Source organism: Pan troglodytes, chromosome 9, assembly GCF_028858775.2.
Source record: "Pan troglodytes isolate AG18354 chromosome 9, NHGRI_mPanTro3-v2.0_pri, whole genome shotgun sequence".
NCBI lineage: Eukaryota > Metazoa > Chordata > Mammalia > Primates > Hominidae > Pan > Pan troglodytes.
This window is the reverse complement of record NC_072407.2, coordinates 26689665-26709006: the sequence shown is the minus strand read 5'-3', so window position 1 is coordinate 26709006 and position 19342 is coordinate 26689665. Positions and strand designations below refer to the sequence as shown.

The 19342-nt window shown below is 36.1% G+C and overlaps 1 protein-coding gene across 22 annotated transcripts in view; it reads right to left on the bottom strand.

Moving 5' to 3' along the window:
* Positions 1–19342, bottom strand: part of GAS2 (growth arrest specific 2) — a 731425-nt gene that overhangs the window by 686422 nt on the left and 25661 nt on the right. For 16 of the 22 annotated variants that reach the window (XR_008538012.2, XR_008538008.2, XR_008538009.2 and 13 more), the window contains exons 1-2: positions 8138–8426; positions 34–198 (exon numbers count right to left, since the gene is read on the bottom strand). Coding sequence is in view for 12 of the 22 variants with exons in the window: in XM_016920581.4 (XP_016776070.2) it covers positions 34–178 (145 nt within the window). In the remaining 10 variants the exon portion in view is untranslated. The other 6 variants (XM_009460088.2, XM_063783942.1, XM_009460090.5 and 3 more) reach the window with 5 other exon arrangements.

The following is a 19342-nucleotide window of genomic DNA, read 5'->3' as shown; positions in this document are numbered from 1 at the left end:
CTTTGCTCACAAAATGAGATCTTATAACCTTACCTAATAGATTGGTTAACCACAAGGCCAGATCTTCTTTCATTGGTAGCAAATTAGCTTCATGTCTGCTGGCTAGCCATTGGCTATACTGATGCATATCAGAGAGGCCAGGTCCACTGCGTACCTTTGGGCTCAGAGCAGTGCACATTATTTATCCACTTGTAATACCTGTTTTGGAAACAAAAGAGCGATTGCTTTTTATACAGACTTCTCTCACAAAATGTTGTCATCATGACATTATAATGAACTGGATCCGCGGGTTTTCTGATGACAGTTCAGTTTATTAATTATTAACCCCATGAAACACTATTTGCTTTATCTGTACTGGCCCTCTCACTTTTGGCCAACCACTTAGTAGGAAAACAGCAGCAATCAAAGGTCAAATAGAAAATCAAACAAGAAACTCCAAGTTTGTATGAAACAATATACTTGGAAAGAGCCAGCTTCTAAGCAAGAAATTCCACATATTGAAACATGAGAAAAAGTTAAAATGTTAGTGCCCAATTTGTTAACTCCCATTGTTTGGGCTATTTAAAACCATAGATTTTCACCAAATTTTATGACTGAACACTAGCAATGACAGCATTTTTACAACTCACTGTAAACACATGATCATTACCCTTAAAAATATAGCCTAAAAGGTTAAGCAAAGTACTTCTTTTTTGGAGACGGCCAAGCAATCATGGACTCACAATTTAGAGAACTGGGTGAGAAGCAGGGGAAGAGGTACACCCAAAGACTCTCTACCACACTTCTCTCTTGCAGTCAAAGAAACCAAAAAAAGAAAAATAAAAAAAATAAAAAAATAGAGGATAAGTGACTTCACCAAGATCATACAGCTAGGTCATGACAGAACTAGGCTTGAACCTGAGTCTTCATATTCCCAAGACCACTACTCTTTCTGTAATGACACATTTTTACAAAATGGAATAGCCAAGAACCCATATTGATGATAACCCAAGAACTGCATCATAGTTCTAACAAATGCTGCCAGAGGTGTTTGTTTGTCCTCTGATATCGCTACAACAATCTCTTTCTCTTTCTTGCTTTTTATCTTTCCACTTTATTTGTTTTACATGCTAGGTTTTGTTTGAAATTATCTTTAGAGTAGAAGTGCTTAAATATCTTACATCTATAAAAACAAGGATGTTTTTATTAACCTGATCATATTGTGAGTAGTGCAATCCCCTACTTGGGTTGTAGAAAAGGTATTTGAATATATATTTGGCCTTGAATACGGCATTTTTGTTTGTTTGTTTTGTATTTTTTAGAAGAGATGGGGTTTCGCCATGTTGGCCAGGCTGGTCTTTAACTCCTGACCTCAAGTGATCCACCTGCCTCGGCCTCCCAAAATGCTGGGATTACAGGCGTTGAGCCACCATGCCCGGACAGAATATAGCACTTTTGTATGCATTATTTATAGGATGTAAGACTACGGAAGAACTAATGAAGCAATTAATGTAATAGTCATGTTTAATAACATGCAGGATTCTACTCTGTATATAAATATGCTTATGAAATAACCAGATGCATTATGACTGTATGACAATGAAAATGAAAATACTTGCAATAGGCAAGAGGTAATGTTTATATGATATCATGAGGTTTTCAGTGATATTCCAGTATTTATGGCATTTTAAAGTTACCAATAAGTAATATATTCTCCTTTTGGTTTTATTATTTGAAACTCTACACAGTATTCCTTTCCAGTTAACCTCAAACTCTAATTCACTTAACATAAGTTAATTTATTTTAAATATTGCTTTTGAAGAACAAATAAGACACTGGTGTTTAGAAAAATGCAAAGCGGGAGCATCCCTCAAATATTTTGCTGTAGTAATAGAAAAGACTGTTGGGAGTATGAGTAAGTACCTAAAAGGTATCATAAATACAGTATTTAAAAGCACAATTTCATTTCTAATTAAATTACTGTCGAGTAATTTTTGAAAAAATTACCATAAATTTTCTCTGAAAACATCTTATATATATCTATCTAAAGTCAACCATTGCAAATGTGAACTGCTTTCAATACACCTTGTCATACGTCATTAGATTGTCATTATGGGAATCAGAACACCACTTTTTATTATTTCATAGTTAATAATGATGTTATCTATATAAAGTCCTAAAGTTTTCTCCAAATTCTGTGATTAAACATGAAAAACCCAAAGCATTTTCTGCCCCAGTTAAAAAAAAAATATGTCTAGTCTTAGAAAAACAAAACTTCTCCCTGTAGCTGGTTAAGATTCCTATATGCCTGCTGGCCTCAGAAACATTTAAGTAATACATATAAGCACATGATTCATATACTTAAATAACTAATTGAAATCTTAAAAGGGTTACCTCTAAAATGCCTGTCTTCTCAAGACACAATCTCTTCCACTACTTTCCTGAAAGTGAGATGTGGCTGTTCAGTAACTTTACCTACACCCTATTATGTGCTCTGCGACTTCCATTTAAGCATCAGAGTCCTATTTTGCTCTATAAAAGCAAGAAGACACCTCAGATTCTTAAGCTCATTGTCCAGCAAATAATTTATCAAGGGATAGTTTACAGTAAGCCTAATGGCATGTAACAATTTCAATGAGCCAGAAGGACACAATCCTTTCCCTCAAAACCTCTAAACAGTGAAGTTTTTATTTTCTTTGACAGTGGCACATTTATTTCTCATGTACTCTGTCCTGTGTTTTGCCAGAAAAGTAACTCAAACTACCTTCTAATAATTAGAGATGAACATTAAGTAAAAACAATAAGAATAATTAAGCAATCTTTATTTTGTTATTTTGTATACAGTCAAAATTTTAGTGGTGAGAAAAAAGCAAAAATACAGTTACATTTTCCCAGGAGACAGAGGTGAGAGAAAGAAGGCTTAGTGAGTAATTAACATGCAATAGAAGTTATACAATTAGACATATGTCAAATATGTAGAAACCTAAAGTCACTGTCATAGATAAGGACTCTTCTGTTTAAGTCCCTTCTTAAAAGAATTCAGATTCTCAATCCAATTTCTCATGATCTTTTTTTCACATTTCAAATCACTGCCAAACTTAAATGACTCAACGGCTTGGCTGAAAGTCAATACCTGCAGGTCTTGGATTTAGATTTGGCTAAACCATGAATACGAAACATGAAAAATGGATTCAGCTAGCATGATCAAAATTTGGAGTATGGAGAATTTAGCCCACGGTGAAGTAGTTTCCAACTAAAATGATTATATTGTGGTGAAGAAAGGTCAAATTAATTTATATTATTCCCATAAAAAGATCACTATGGAATTTTACCCTCCTTGTAACTTTTTAAAGAAATGTTTAGTCAATATGGATCAGATGAATTACATTGTAAAGAACAAGCTACACAAAAAGATCATTTCAGTTCTCTTGAATTCATTCAAAAGTGTTCAAAACCACAAGAGATGCCAAGGGGTAACTTTTTTAAAAGGTGGGAAATAAAGTGACTGATGATCCACTAGACTTGAAGAAAGCAGTAGGTTAGGGAGAAAGAAAAACTTTTTTGTATAGGTGTGCCTAAACACTGAATGATGTTTCCAATAAAGTGTATATAGTCCAAGTATTTTAAAAGCTTGATAAGTAACTTTAGTAACTATTAAACAAAGACAATCACTTTTAAAAGGGAGTAAGTACTCAAATACTTCTATGGCTCCTCCAAGCTTTCTCGGTCTACCTAAAATGGATAACCAACCCTTAGGTCTAGGAATCCAGAAAAATAAAACTTAAAGAGAAAAACATGCAGAAACTTAATACTAAATCCTTCAAAGACTGTGTGTGTATATATTTTTTCTTTCTTTCCATAGTAGAAGTGATTCTGGAATAACAATTATGAATATGATGAGACTTGAAATAGCCCAGGAGAAAAAGAAAAAAATAATGACTTTGTAAGTAAAATATCACATGTTTAAAGACTGTCTAGTTTGTTGTCCCAGAATCCCAGCTGAAGACATCATAGTTTTGACTCCGAAGAAAAAGTATTCTTCCATGCCACCTAGAGGTGTGCTTTGACTATGACCAAGATGATTTCTGGCTTATCTCTAGGCTATGTTGACATGTTAGAGAAAATGCATTGCGACATTACATAGAAAAGCAACTGGAAAGACAAAAAAAATGAAATGATATACACTTCTGTCGGCTATGAGATTTCACTTAGAAGCCTGAATAATGGATAGAATATTGGAACTGGAATCAGAAGTCCAGGGTCAAATAATAGGTCCACTTCCTAACCATTTAGTAGCTATTCTATTCTAGTCATATGAATTTTCCTCTTTGTACCTGTGTTTTCTACTATATACAATGGAGGCCGAAAACTTAACGATAATTGTGAGGATTAAATATTTGTGCCAATGCTTGGCATATATTTAATATTCGATATATTTTTTATTAGCAAAATAGAAATGATCACCATCAGAAATGTGCCAAAATAAAACTTCTATTGACCTATCCCAAAAAGGAAAGCAATTCTGTGACAAAATAGGAATATTTATATTTATATTTTAGAAATATTTATATTTCTAAATCATTAAGAAAAGACAAAGGACAAGGGGGAGAACAAATAAATGTATTAATGATACAGTAGATAATGGATTATTCCAAGTTTTCTTCATATGGAGAAGAATGCTGCCCCTAAGATGATGATTAATCAGTTAATAGGGAAATGCTATATACCTCTCAAAGTAAGTGTGAGAGGACTTTCACTACCACCACCCCATCTCACACACAGACTCAACTGTGAACATTGAAAACAATGAATCCTAATCAACCCACAGTCAAAGGTCTCCTCCCTAAAGGTAATCTTTGCTCTCATCTGCAGCACTGTTCCCCACATCTATTCAGTTTCATGTGTTACAGGTGTCAAACACTGAGGAAATAGTTTATTGGTCAATCACGTTACCTTTTAAAATTAAAAATAAACAGTGCTCCAAATCGAATACCCTTCCAAAATCTGGAAAGAGAAAATGCCATTTTTCTAGCTGAACTCAAAGAATAAACCACCCAGGAAAGTTCTAGATGTCTCTTTCATCATTGTGAGTTCTTTACTCTTTTGTGATTCATTTTGGCTAATTAATAGTATCTCACAAAATATACATTTTCAACCAATGTCATGGATACGAAATCTTACGCTAAAGGTCTAATCAGAAAATAAAGTCCACAATTTCAACAGAAAGGCAATTTCAGACCTCGTAATGGGACCTCCACCTTGGGTTCAGTAGAGCAACTTATCCACAAATTGAAAAGCACCAAACATAAAGCAAAATGACACTTAATGGTAGTTTATCTAATTCCATAATAAAAATCTTTAAATTGAAAGGAACCTTACAATAACGATATATTCAAACTCCTCGTTATTAATAAGGGGTTGGTAGCCTAAGAGGATATTTTGCCCACAGTAACAAGACTGTTTAGTCATAATTATTAAAAGTATCCTACTCAGCTCTTGTGATCCTTATTTTAGTGTAGTGCTGACTCTCTTTTAGAGATCTCTTTCTTATCCCACAGTCCCATCTTGATTTGTCTTGGGTGAAATGATGGTGTAGTTACAAATAACAATCTCTTCTCAAATCATGATTTAAAAACCTGAATGGGAATTGATTTTCTATATTTTCATGTTGTTAGGGATATTTTAAAGTTTTAAAAAAATCATACTAAAACATCCTTCCAAACAATTTAGCATAGGTTTCTTTAACCCCTACCAGATTAGCTTGGAACATAATTAAAATAGAAAACCATCTGACAGTCATTAACAATATTAACAACTAGAATATTTAAGGATTTACATCAAAATTTTATCTAAGTTGAGAAAATTCTTTTCTGTTGTTTTAATATAAAGATTTCTGTTTTAGTTAACTATAATGTAGTTAAGAACCAGCAGGGTTCTACATTCTGTGGAAATATATACACATATGTGACATGGTCTCACATAAGGGAGTAAAATTAGCAAAGTTTTAATTGTATTGACGCTGAAAACATTTAATACAGAAAATTACATAAGCCTCTTACTTAATTTTGACAGCAGATTATTTTCTACTGTTACTCCAGTTCATTTCTCTAGTCAAAAAACATTGAGTGGAAACCTTACTAGTTGCTCAGGTTTAAAGAAACAGTTGGATCCTGTTTGGACCTTAATATCAAAACCACAAAGATACCAAACCAACCTTACAACATGCCCTGCAGTTTTAAACAAAAGTCTCTCTGTAAACAGTTACAGCCTCATCATGCCTTTTCAACCAAGGTAACTTAGTTTTCCAAAGTTTCCCTGAGTCTTCAATGCAGACTTCCAGTCTTGAAGTAAGATTTCTAAGTAACACACAACATACTTAGGGTTAATATAAGACCAGGTATTTCACCATACTCGAAAGTTTGAGGTTTAACTGAAGTTTCTAACCAAGATGCTAAAAAATTCCAGGGCAATCACATGACCTTTTGCACCTGGTGAAATATTTTTTTGCCATGTGAACTTATTTCCCAGTAAAGCACAGTCCATAACACCACAGCATAGTGTTTAGCAATAAAGTAATGAAATAAACCCAAACTTCAGTAGCATTCAGGCTGAAATCCAAGCTACCTTTTCCATGTAAGGGACCATTCAGGCAGCCCTGTGCAAAGTCTCCGATGTGTTTTGCAAAGGCACACCGTCCCATGCCTCATCCATCTGTCCCTTACCTTCTCTTAGGCAGTCAAAACCCAGACACCCATGTTGGAGAGGACCACCAGAGCCACCCCCTTCACCGCAGTTAGAGGAAAGCATTCCTTGAGAAGGAGTTCATTGATCAATATCAAAGACAGGCTGGGCAAATCAGACCCCAGCTGCAGTTAATCAGTGTCCACACTGCTAAGAGTTTGGAGTGAAGAAGCACAGGTCTTGTTCTCTGCCTTGCCTCTGTGAATCTCAGGGGATACGTGGGGAGGAAAAGTGGACTTCCTCTGCCAGGCTGGTACATCCAAACTGTCTAAGCCTTTATTTTAATACTAGGATGTCAAATGGGTGTTCCTGTGCACAAGCAGATCTTATTTCCTTGGCATAATATCTCTCATACACAACTGATCTAACTTTGTTGGAGAGGGTTGGAGGAGATAATTTTATAAGAATAAAGTTTTGCAAACTCTTCACTGTAAGAAGATCACGGAGGTGAGAGGATGAAGATGAAGAAGGTGGAGAGGGTAAAGACTGTGATTTCAAAAAGGTTAACTGGGAAAAGAATTAACAACCCTCCCCCAACCTCAATTGTTTTTAGAATGTAGAAACAGAATCTGTTAACCCTCGCTTTTGCTCCCTCTTCATTCAAGACAATGGAAACTTCTTCGGATACCTGGGCTAAGTTAATGGTAATTTACCATACTGAGTTGACAGAATTTAATTTTGCCAGTATAAATAATGTCTCCAAAGCAAAATTGCCTCCTTTGTTCCCCAAACAATTTCAGATTCCAGTCTCAACTTTGGACTGAACAAAAAGAACGATACCATGCAAAATCTCCCCAAAGTGTGTTGATATATATCGGCTAGCGTTTGTTTATTCACATAAAACTCAATTTCATCAAACTCATCAGACACAGTGAGTATCACCCCAGATCACACATGTGGCGCTCTTTCCTCCCATCCTGGCCTCAACGACTCAAGTAAAACATTCAGGATCAGCCCTTTAAGACCATTCTGGCTCTATCCCACCCCACCATAACAGACAATGCTGAGCATGCATTACAGATACTCTTGTGCACGAACGCATATGTGTGCATTTATAATCGATGTGTTCATTAAAAATCCTCACTCTGTCCCTGGTTGGCAGAGCCACCCCAGCGGGCTTACGTGCTGCGGTCGTCTGGGGTGTTCCACAATAGGGATAAGGAACACATGGTTGTTTCCAGAGAATCAGAAAGTCACCCCCTGCAGTGAATACCCACTCTTAGAGAAAGAGCCTGTCCAACTGTCCGCGGCTCTTCACTCTTCCCCGCCTCGTTCCTGAGGTTATTTTTTAATGACCTCTCCCCTCCCCCGCCGCCCCGGGTGCAGTAGACAGGCAGGGGCTCCCGTGAGCCCCGGCTGCAGTGCGCGCACGCTGCGGCGGCGTTGGCGCAGAACTGGGCCAGCCAGTCGTGCTCACCCCCGCGTCCCGAGCTGGGCTGCTGGCGGCTCTCAGAGGCGCTTGGGCTCCGGGCTGGGCTCCTGCAGCTTCTCGGGGCCGGCCCCCTCCAGGCACAGGTCCTGCAGCAGCCGCTCCCCGCACCCCACCAGCCTGGCGGCAGCGGCAGCAGCTACAGCCGCACTACCCCTCTTCATACTTCTCTGATGGCTCCTTTTAGTGCTGTTTGGGAAAATGATTTTTTCTCCCTGCCAGAAACAGATTTCCTACATTTCATCAGTCCTCATAGACCGAGCGGAAGTAAAATGCTTACTTTTTCTGGTGGACAGCAAATGCAGTTGACACTGATTTACCCTTCAAACGGGGAGAGATTGTATTACAAGCCCTTGGCAGCAATTCCGAGGTTGGGGCCAAGCTCCAGCCCCCTCCTTGTCCCCCAGACACTAACCTAAGAGAGAAAAGGTGGGGGCTGGGGAGGGGATCATATTTAACTCTAGAGGTTTAACAGAGTCAATAGCTTTAGCACAATATTAAAATTGGGTGTTGGAAAAGTTTTTGCTTTCCTGGCCAGTGATTTTGCAGACGGAGGCACGAGCTTTCCAGTAACTTCGGCCACTCTTCATTCCAAATTGAACATTTTGATGTCTTACAATTCTCTTTAAATATCAGATTTTTAGAAGAGGCTGTACTCACGGCTGTTTTTGCTTTACCAAAGGAAATACAATTCCACCCTTCCTTCTTTCAGCCTCAGCTCAGCAGCATTATGTTGAATGTCAGAGACAATTGTCTCCAACTGTTGTTTATTAGTACGTGTATTCTGAGATGAAACGTCTTCCATGAAGTGGACAGATGTTCAAGTGTCTGATTCACCTCTAATGCGCGGGGACCGCTTGCTGAGTGTGCTGATCCCCACAGGTTACCACCTCCCATGGAGCATAAATAAAATGTATTACACTTTTTATTTTGTTTTGTTCTCATGTTCATCAGTTTCATGTATATTGCCATCCGATGTTTACAATGGCAGTGGCACAGGTATTGTGATCCTTGCTTGGATACCATTTTTATAATGATGAGTTACCTAGCCCCACTCCCAAATAGAAACTACCTGTACATCCACAAGCTAAATGATGTGGATGATTTTAGATATAATTTAAAAAATATTCACATTTTACCTTTATTATTGCCATTATCTGGCAGAAACTGCATCAGTTATTGGCTTCTAGTGGCAATACATTTAATAAAGAAGAAGAGAAAACCGACTGAAAAGTTTGGAGTCCTTGAACTCCGAACTTTTTATTTTAGTTCAATTTGCTTTTGCAGCTATCAGCTCCACATTTCCTCCTTAGCTTTCTAAAAGAAGGGGAAAATAGTTATTCTTAATTTTAAGGAGAAACAGCATTTTTAAAAGGTCAACATAACAGCTTGGATAAACATAAATAACAACAAAACATACAGAACTCATTACTGATGAGTTTTAGTAAACGAATCTGAATGATAAAATTTCTTAAAATGTGATCAGACCTGAGTATTCCCAGAGCCCCAACAAAGAATTTTGAGTGTCTGAACACATACAATTTAGTAAAAAATCAAATGTTCTTGATAATTTTTCCTGATCAAAACATCATCAGCCAATAAATGCTAATTTAAGAATTATCCAAATATGTAATGAGTTCAAAAAATTTAGCACCTTGAACTTTCAAAATCTTACTTCCTATTTCTCCCCAGATATGAATATTCTTGTCACATTGTTCATTATTGGTGTTATAAAAAGCTAAGAGTAAGGCAATGTTTTTGTTGATTCAGGAACAATGCTAAATACAGTTTGGGGAAAAAAAGGAGGCTTACAGAGGAATTGGGAAAGCATAATCATTCAAAATTACTCCCTCTCCATGCTCATTTCTTCCAGGTATTTTTTTTTTGTCTTAAATTTTGCATTATGTCAGATCCTCTGTCTCTCAGAAAGAGCGAAAAGAAAAATATGAGAAGAAATAAATAATGCGTTTTTTCTTTCATTAACATCTAAGAGTTGTACTGAATTTTTTTTTTGGTGACAAAGGAGAAGTAATACAAAAGATTTCTGAAGAGACACGGATACAGTGTTTTTATTTTAATTTGTTTAGCATATGTAAAAATTCCCATTTGATTTTTATCTTGTTTTTCAAAATCAATATTTCTATTTATATATTCTGATCACTCACTGATATATTTGTCAAAGATAATCTTTTGTCTAAGTATTTTCTTAGTTTAGTGTGGACTCAACCCAAACTGTTCACCTTAGGAAAATGTAGTCCAACTGAAGCAACTATAGCTTCTCTAATGTGAAGGCAAAGGAAGCAAATACTTCAATAAGATGAAAAATGTTTAAATACATCCTTGAAACTTAACACCATTAAAAAGAAGTCAAGCCAGATTTAAACAGTTTAGTTTTTATTTTCAAGTGATCACAGTTAGAGTACTTTAACACGGGAAGTTTCTGCGTTACTATTTGTGTCCCACATTCTAAACTTTCAACATTGTCTCAAACATGAATTTTCTCATTTCTCTAAGAAATACTTTTTTGAGTTTAAAAATGATCAATAAAATACGTTATTTTTTCCCTCCTATGGAGATAACTCTCCTTTTCTCTCTTAGTCCTTCTCCCAAATGAAAATAATATATGTAGTACTCACTCTGAAAAGTGAAGCAAACCTTCAATAAATGATTGAGGTTAGAGGACACTTTGAGAAAAAATTAAATAACACGGAAATAGCCACTGGGTTAAATTTGGTAAAACAAATTTCCAGAAGTGACCAAGAAAGACTTATATTCCTAAACAGCTTCAAAGGAGCAGTTAAAAATGACAAAAGACAGCTTGGGAAGCAAGTGAGAATAATGATACAGAAAGCAGTATGAAGACATGCAATGGTATTAAAAAATACATGAAGAAATATATTTAATAATAACTTAAATCATTTACTTACATTTTGTTGAAACACTCCCTCAGTGAGGTCAAATATGTTTATTTTTCCCAACCTAGCATCTTAGTCTATAATATAAGGCCTTCAATTGACATATTTTGAATTATAGTTTTTTAATGTCATAAGGCAAAGAGAATAAATTTTATAAATCCTAGCATAGTCATTACAAATAGTGTAACGAATAAAAACAGACTGTTTCTGAAATTTTAAACGATAAATGCTATTACTTTTCACCACCATTCATATATAAAACTACAAGGATAAATCAAAGAAATTTCATATGTAAAGTTCAAGGTTTACTCTCCATCTAATATGCAATTTAAAAAATCTATTACTTTACTCTCAGTGGAGAACTTTAAACTTTTTAAGTACAACACAACAGTAGCATAAATATTAATTCCCTCCTGTGCAAGACTCATTTTTTCTGGCAAATTGTGTTATGTATAAGCATATGTTTTCTAATTTTTACATAAGAAATAGATTAAAAATCATTTTGTGAAATATGCCATTTGTCTTATCTACTTTTATTCCTTTATTTTTTATTTTTTTATTTTTATTTTTGAGAAGGGCTAGTGCAGTGGCGTTGCCATGGCTTACTGCAGCCTTGACCTTCAGGCTCTAGCTATCCTCCCATCTCAGTGTCACGGTAGCTGGGACCACAAGTGAGCACCACTGATATGGTTTGGCTCTATGTCCCCATTCAAATTTCATCTAGAATTGTAATCCCCAAATGTTGAGAGAGGGACCTGGTGGGAGGTGACTGGATCATGGGGTCCGTTTCCCGCATGCTGTTCTCATGATAGTGAGGGAGTTCTCACAAGACCTAATGGTTTTAAAAGGGTGGCACTTCCCCTCTCTCTTTCTCTCTCTCCTGCTGCCATGTAAGACATGCCGTGCTGCCCCTTTGCCTTTCCCCATGATTGGAAGTTTCCTGAGGCCTCCCCAGCCATGCAGAACTGTGAGTCAATTAAACCTCTTTTCTTTATAAATGACCCAGTCTCAGGTAGTTCTTTATAGCACAGTGAAAACAGACTAACACAGCCACCAACTCTGGCTAATTTTTTATCTTTTTTTTTTTTTTTTTTTTTTTTTTTGCAGAGACATGGTCCCACTATGTTGCCCAGGGACACAGTCCCACTATGTTGCCCAGGCTAGTCTCAAACTCCTGGCCTCACATGATGCTCCTACCCCAACCCTCCAAAGTTTCTGGGTTAGAGGCATGAGCCACCACACCCTGCCTCATCTAGTTTTAAATATCCTATGCAGTACATTCTGTGGTGTGACGTCTGTTGTCTAAGTTGAAGGTGTTTTTTCTTTTTAAGTTTTCTTTATCTTGTAGTTTGCTTCTAAATCTTAAAAAAGTCTGTGTCATGTCACTTTAATCACAAGTACCTCAAGTATAATATAAATGTTTAATGTAAAATATGTTCATTTCAACAACCTTTCTTGTCTTTTCCACCACTATATCTCTGGCATGTAGAATATCATTAGACATATAGTAGACACTCAATAATTGTTGAAAGAAATGAATGATTATTTTAGAAGCTGGTGTCTTAGAAAATATACAACTAATTGGTTATATCTTTATATATTGTCTCTAATTTAATAGTTTAGAACCCAGAATAGAAAAGCAATGTTAAAATAACATTACAAATGATAGTTTCACTCCCAAGCTAGCAGCATTTCATCTGGTAAAATGTAACTAGAGTTCACTAAAACAGATGCTTGCCTGTGTGCCAGGCTTATAAATGAGGTCAGTCTGTGTCACTTGTCACTTCATTAAAAACCTAGGTTCATTTGGACTCAAGGTTTAATCATAACCAACATAACAAGAGTGCAATGAAAAGCCATAGAAAATATTACTACTGCAGTGGCTTTCAAATTTTTTTTATTGTGACCCACAATATGAAATACATTATGGAACAGACGCATAGAAACACACTTAGACACAAATAAACTAAGTATGTTTCACAAAAACATTACGTACTTTACTATTATATTGCACTCTGATAGTTTTCTACTTGACATTATTATAGTCTCTTCTATGCTATTCAATTTTAAAGAAATGCTATTAGAGAACTGCTAAATTTGTTTTATGACCTACAGTTTTAAAAAAATCTGACTGTAAAGAAACTAAACTAAGGGGAAAATCAATAAAAAGTGAGGTAAGGTCTCAATTAACAGATGGTTTCATTACAAAGTATGAAACAGATATGTTTATATATTGTTATTGGTAGACTTGATGCAATGTAATGTCACAACATCCCAAACATCTTATACCATCACACCTCCATGCCTTTCCTCATGCTAACCAAAATGATCTTTTACCTTCACTGTCTCCCTCTGAAGAAATCTGATTCACTCTTCTAGGGGAAGCTTAATTGTCACCTTCTTTGTGGTTCTCTTGATCTCTCTGGTAGAGATATTTTTTGTGACTCTATGTCCAGTGCTCTGAGCACTTTGCTATTTCTTTTATTTCTCACTTATAATGTAGTATCACAGTTATTTGTTTATGCATCTATCTCACTTACCAAATTGTGAGTCCTAGAGAGTAGGGACTAGACTATTCATCCTTATATTTCAAATCTTTATCACAATACCAAGCCTAAGGTTGCCAAATAATTGAGTAAATAAATAAATAAATAAATAAATAAATAAATCATAAAACCACTGCATATCCAAGGGAGGAAAAAGTGGGTGCCATTGGGTGATAGACGGGATTCAGCAAGAACTGTGCTCATCAAAGGAAAATTAAATGGAGATCCCTCTGTAAAGACAATATCAGTTATTAATTTTGCATCTTTATTACTAGCACAATTTACTTATAAGTGAGATTTTAGTATCACATTTCTTGGGATTCTCTTGCAGTTAGATACTGCTCCAGTTATTCATTGATTTTTAAGTACACTAATAATTTCAAATTTAGGATTACTTTGTTGAATAATGAGAGGTTTCCTGAAACTTCCATTATTGTAACTATAACACAGTTCACAAATACGGAATATTTTCCAACTGTTGATTTATACAAAGCACTTAAAGATATGACACTTAAAGTGATCTCATTAAAGCATTTCTGTAGTTCCAAATAATGGATCAGGAAGCATCCTATAAAAGGGCAGTACTCCAAGCCCAAAGTGAGAGAACTGCCTGGGAATGGGGTCAGTGTCAGTGGGGCTTTTCTTAGCATAAAGGAATATTGCCATTCTGCTATGATCACAGTAGTCACTTAGTCTCTAGAGTCATTTGCAAAGAAGTTTCGCCAGCCATCATCCCCACAGAGGCTGTCAAGGAATAGGCATAGTAAATTGTAATATCGTAGTCACTACATTTAGCAGAGTAATCTGGAGTCCAGATTTGGTCACAGACGAAATCAGGCAGGGTCCACTTCCAGCTTCTTTGCTTGTTTGCTAACAGTTATAGGCAAATTATTTTACCTTTTAACTATCAGTTTTCACATCTGTAAAGTGGGATTAACAAATACCACTCTCTCATAGGCATGTCTTGAGAGTTATATAAGTTAATACATGTAAAATAGTTTACTGTTTGGCATATAGCAAGTTTTAAATGAATGTTAGGTATGTTATTGTTAAGTGAGCACCCAAATATTCTTATTGACTCATTACAACAATTCCCTAAGATAAAGATATTAGCAGCATTAAAAATACAAACGTTCAGAGAATCTTATACATCCTTTCTCTGAGTCTTCCCCTCCTCACTTCCTAACATTCCATTTTACTCTCTTTAGACATCCAGTGGCTTCATGGTTTGTTGGGTCACTCATTCATTTATTCTCCAACCTCTTCTGTGTTAGGCACTTGTATCAAAATGAATTCACATTCCCTGCTTTCCGGGAGCTCATTCCAATAGCAAAAATGGTTTTTAAAAAGCTTACCTAATGACACACATCTATTAAGCAGCATAGGTAAGATTTAAACTCATGCCTGAGTCTGACTGATTTGAAAATACGCTCATTTCCCAACACAAATGGGAAGCAACTTCAAGCAACTTATTTGAAGCAACAGAGCTTTCCTTTCCTTCCCTTCCCTCCTTCTTCCCTCCCTCCCTCCCTTCCTTCCTTCCTCCCTCCATTTTTTCCTTTCTCTCTTCTCTCTTTTCCTTCCTTTCTTCCTTCTATCCTTGCTTTTATCTTTCTTTCTTTATAAGGAGGTGTCAGGAGTCTATATATCATTTTTAAAAATGTCTTAGATAAAAACTAGAAAGATTTTATATTTAAAAGTTAAAATGTGATAATAAAATTATTTGAGAAAAAAAATCATTTTTGAAAAGAAATAAGTTTCTGTCAGGTATCCTAATTCCAAGCCAGATGAGCTGCCCCATGTGGTGAAGATTCTACATCACAGAGAATTAAGTCAAATACCTCACAGAAGTATGAGAAGGAACTCATGAAAAGAATACCGAAGAAGGCTTTTGAGGCAAAACATTTAACCAGGAAAAGTCAAGAGAAGGTTTCAAATCCTACACAGAAATAATCTCTTTTCTTTTCGATCTGGTATCAGTCTAGGATAGATGGGGGTCAGGGAAGATGTCTTTTTAACTAGCTCCCAAGCCTAAGCAGGCTGAATAGCCAGGAGACTGAAAGTGCCTCTTAAAGGGGAGGGGTGGCATTTTTATTTTTAATAATAAGCTGACTAGGAATTGAGTCAAACAAATTTGACTTCAAAATAAAACGCAGAATAAGAACATACCAATCAAGATTCAGAGTTGGATTAGATTATCAGAGCTAATAGTAAAAGACCTTCCCTACCTATACCACCTAGTCTCACACATTAATCGCCTCTGGAAACACCATCATGGACATACCCAAAATAAAACTTCAACAGGTTTCTAAGTATTCCTTAATCCAGTCACATTGACACATGTAAAATTAAGTTCACACATCTACTCCTTGTCAATTTAGCAACCATATGCATCTCCTTAAAACTATACTTAATTTCCAAAAAGAGGCAATAACAAAATCATAGTTATACCTAACATGATACTACTAACATGATGCAACTATGCTGCATACAACCAAAAACACACTAATCTCATCCCCACAATTGGGCTTTCGTAATTTCAACATTCAGATTTATGGCATTTAGAATTGCATCTTTCAGGCTTATGATCCAAACTCCTATGGCAGAATCAATAAATGAGGGGAGAGGAGATAAAAGTCAGGGAGATCTTTCGAGTGGTTATTCTTTTCTCTTTTCTTCACACTCTTTCTTCTCAGTATGCCCATGTTCTAAAAAAGCAGGTGAATTATGTGAGCATTCAATCCTACTCTACAAAACTATATCATCCATGTTCATTATTTAAAATTATGATTTAGATTTTATTATGACTTGCTGATAGATGGATATGTGGTGTGAGAAACAGACAAGGAAACCCCCTAGATTTTTTTTGGATAAGCAGTTACAAAAATTATGCTGCTATTTAATGAAGTGGGAAAGATGGGAAGAAGTTGTTTTGCTTTGTTTTGTTTTGTCTCATGTTCAGTGGAATGAAAATCAGGGTTTTAGTCCTAGACAAGTTAATTTTGAGATGCCTATCTGATATCTAGAGGGATCTATTGTGTGGTCAGTGGGCACAGGAAGAGGGTAAATCAAAGTTAATTGAGTCTTTTAAAAGCAAAGGCCAGGCACAGTGGCTCACACCTGTAATCCCAACACTTTGGGAAGCCGAGGCGGGCAGATCATCTGAGGTCAGGAATTCGAGACCAGCCTGGCCAACATGGTGAAACACCACCTCTACTAAAAATATTTTAAAAATTAGCTGAGCATGGTGGTGGGCACCTGTAATCCCAGCTACTTGAGAGGCTGAGGCAGGAGAATCACTCGAGCCTGGGAGGTGGAGGTTGCAGTGAGCTGAGATCGTGTCACTGCACTCCAGGCTGGGTGACAGAGTGAACTCCATCTCAAAAAAGAAAAAAAAAAAAAAGCAAATTGTGTTCAGTTGCCTACATTCCACCAATACATCTGGATTGTTTTAAATTTCTAACACCAAATATTGGTGAATTCCTAAACAAAAGTAGAAATTATAAATAGTTCTAATTGTTTACCAGTTGTTGCATAACTGTGTGGGAGACTCAGTTCATTACTAAATTGTGAAGTAAATTTAAATTCTAATAAAATGCATTAAAAGTAATATATGATTGTGGGCCAAGATTTGATGCTCACATAAGTGAGCTGCCCCTTTTGACAACAAAAGACCTGGAGAGGAGTGTGAGGAAGTATGGTAGTCATGACCCTGCAGGTTAAAAGAAGAAAATGATCTTGTAAACAGTCTTCTGTTCAGGAGCAAACATGTTATTTTTTTCTTCCCTATTACTTTCTCTGTTTTCCTTGCCTTGTTTGTATTTAGAGTTTATTCAGCTCTTTTTTACTTCCTGTATGTGTGTGTGCATGTGAGTGTGTGTGAGGGGCTGGTGCACACACACACACGCAGGAACAACCAATGAAGCCCACACTCCAACCACTTCCCTTAGTAAGTTCTCACTCTCTGAGCTACTATGCACTCACCTTAATCTCCTCTGGGGCCAAACATTAAACAACTAGGGAGAGACCCTCTGCTCTAGAGTCTTCAGAATTATTCAAATTAGCAAATCCACAGGGAGGGGAAAGCCAGCTAACCCCACCTTGTTTGCCATACATAGCTGCTCTCTACAGCTCCAGCTTCTGTTACCCTGTCCCAGGGCCCAACCCCTGTGTAGCTCTGACAGCCCCCTCATTTGGAGAGGTAACAAAGAGTCCTACCTTTTAACTATCAGGTGTCAATGTGTTGTACCCCACCATCAACAGAATCTTTAAGTTTTACAAATCAGTAAGAGATGAAGTCTGTTTTTAGACTGACCACTTAGCTTTCTTCATCCTATTCACACTTCCAGAATTCCTCCTCTTATTTGATTACTAGATTCTTTCTACTTCACTGTCTTTCACTTTTTACAATGCTCTTTCACTCCCACTGTCTTCTCTCTATGGAAATATAGTGATCATACCCACTGGGATCAGAAATTTCTGTATGTTATCTCAAAATACATCATAAAAGTTAAAGCTAAAGAAATGACGTGTAAAATATATGAAGTTTAATAGAGCAAAAATGAAAATATTCAGCATAGAGTATGAAAGCACGTAAGTGCTATAAGTACGCCTCCTCGACACACACACACACACATCATGACAAACACTATCACTCAGAAAGTAATAAGCAATATCTCTGTGTGATGTGCACTGTAATATGACCTGCCTTTGACTATTTCCACTCTTAGCAGTCTTCTCCAGCTCATACATCTTATAGTTTATTAATAAAGTATGGGGATGATTTTTATGTGTTAATGCTGCTTTACCTTTTGATTGTGGACTCATGAAAGCATACTGTTTACTTCTAGATGCTTTTAAGTTTTTCTTAAGCTCCAGTAATTCTTTATAGTTTACTTGGATTATGCATTGTACTTTGTTTTCCTCAATATATGAACATTCTTTTTATAGTCATTCAGTTTATCCTTCACACAATTTGGTACTATTTTTTCTTTTCTTACATCAACCCTCTTTCATTCAACGGATATCTTTTTCAACATTCTGTGCCTTAGGCAGATCTCTCTAATTGGTGTTGGTGTCTGTCATGTGTTGATATAAGAACAATAGCAAAGGAAGTTACCCAACTCCCTTCATTAATGACATATGTTGCTGCAACTCAGAAGGAGATGATGAAAAGTTTCAGGTTTCAGAAAACATAGCCAAGTTTAAACCCCCAAAATATAAGTCAAGAATTAAAAGAGACATCAGCAACTAGTATATGCTGTGGTTTTAAGATTTGTGGAAATTATAGATATGACTGAAATTTAAAAATCCAATTTGTTTTAAAACATTTTAGTCCTTTGTTCATGAATAAATTTGGTCCAGTTTTACTCAGACAACATGACATCACCTATAAAGATATTTTTATTTTTTACTAAATGAGAATATTTCTATGAAACAGTGGAAGAATGTATGACCCACTAGGAACAGGAAGTATAAAAACGTACTATAGACAAAATGTTTGCTTAACATTCTTCCTCAGAACTATTTAATAATTGATAAAATCTCATGTACTAATCCTTAAATATTGTGCTAATTTTCAGGCCCATCTAGACACATAGAAAGTAAAGACATAAAGGTAGGCTCTGTATGAAGGAAGAATATTATTTACATCTTATGGTTTGGTTTATTTGCTGAATGAGGAGACAAGACATTTGTGAGCCCTGCCAAATCATACATTAATTTTTTTCATT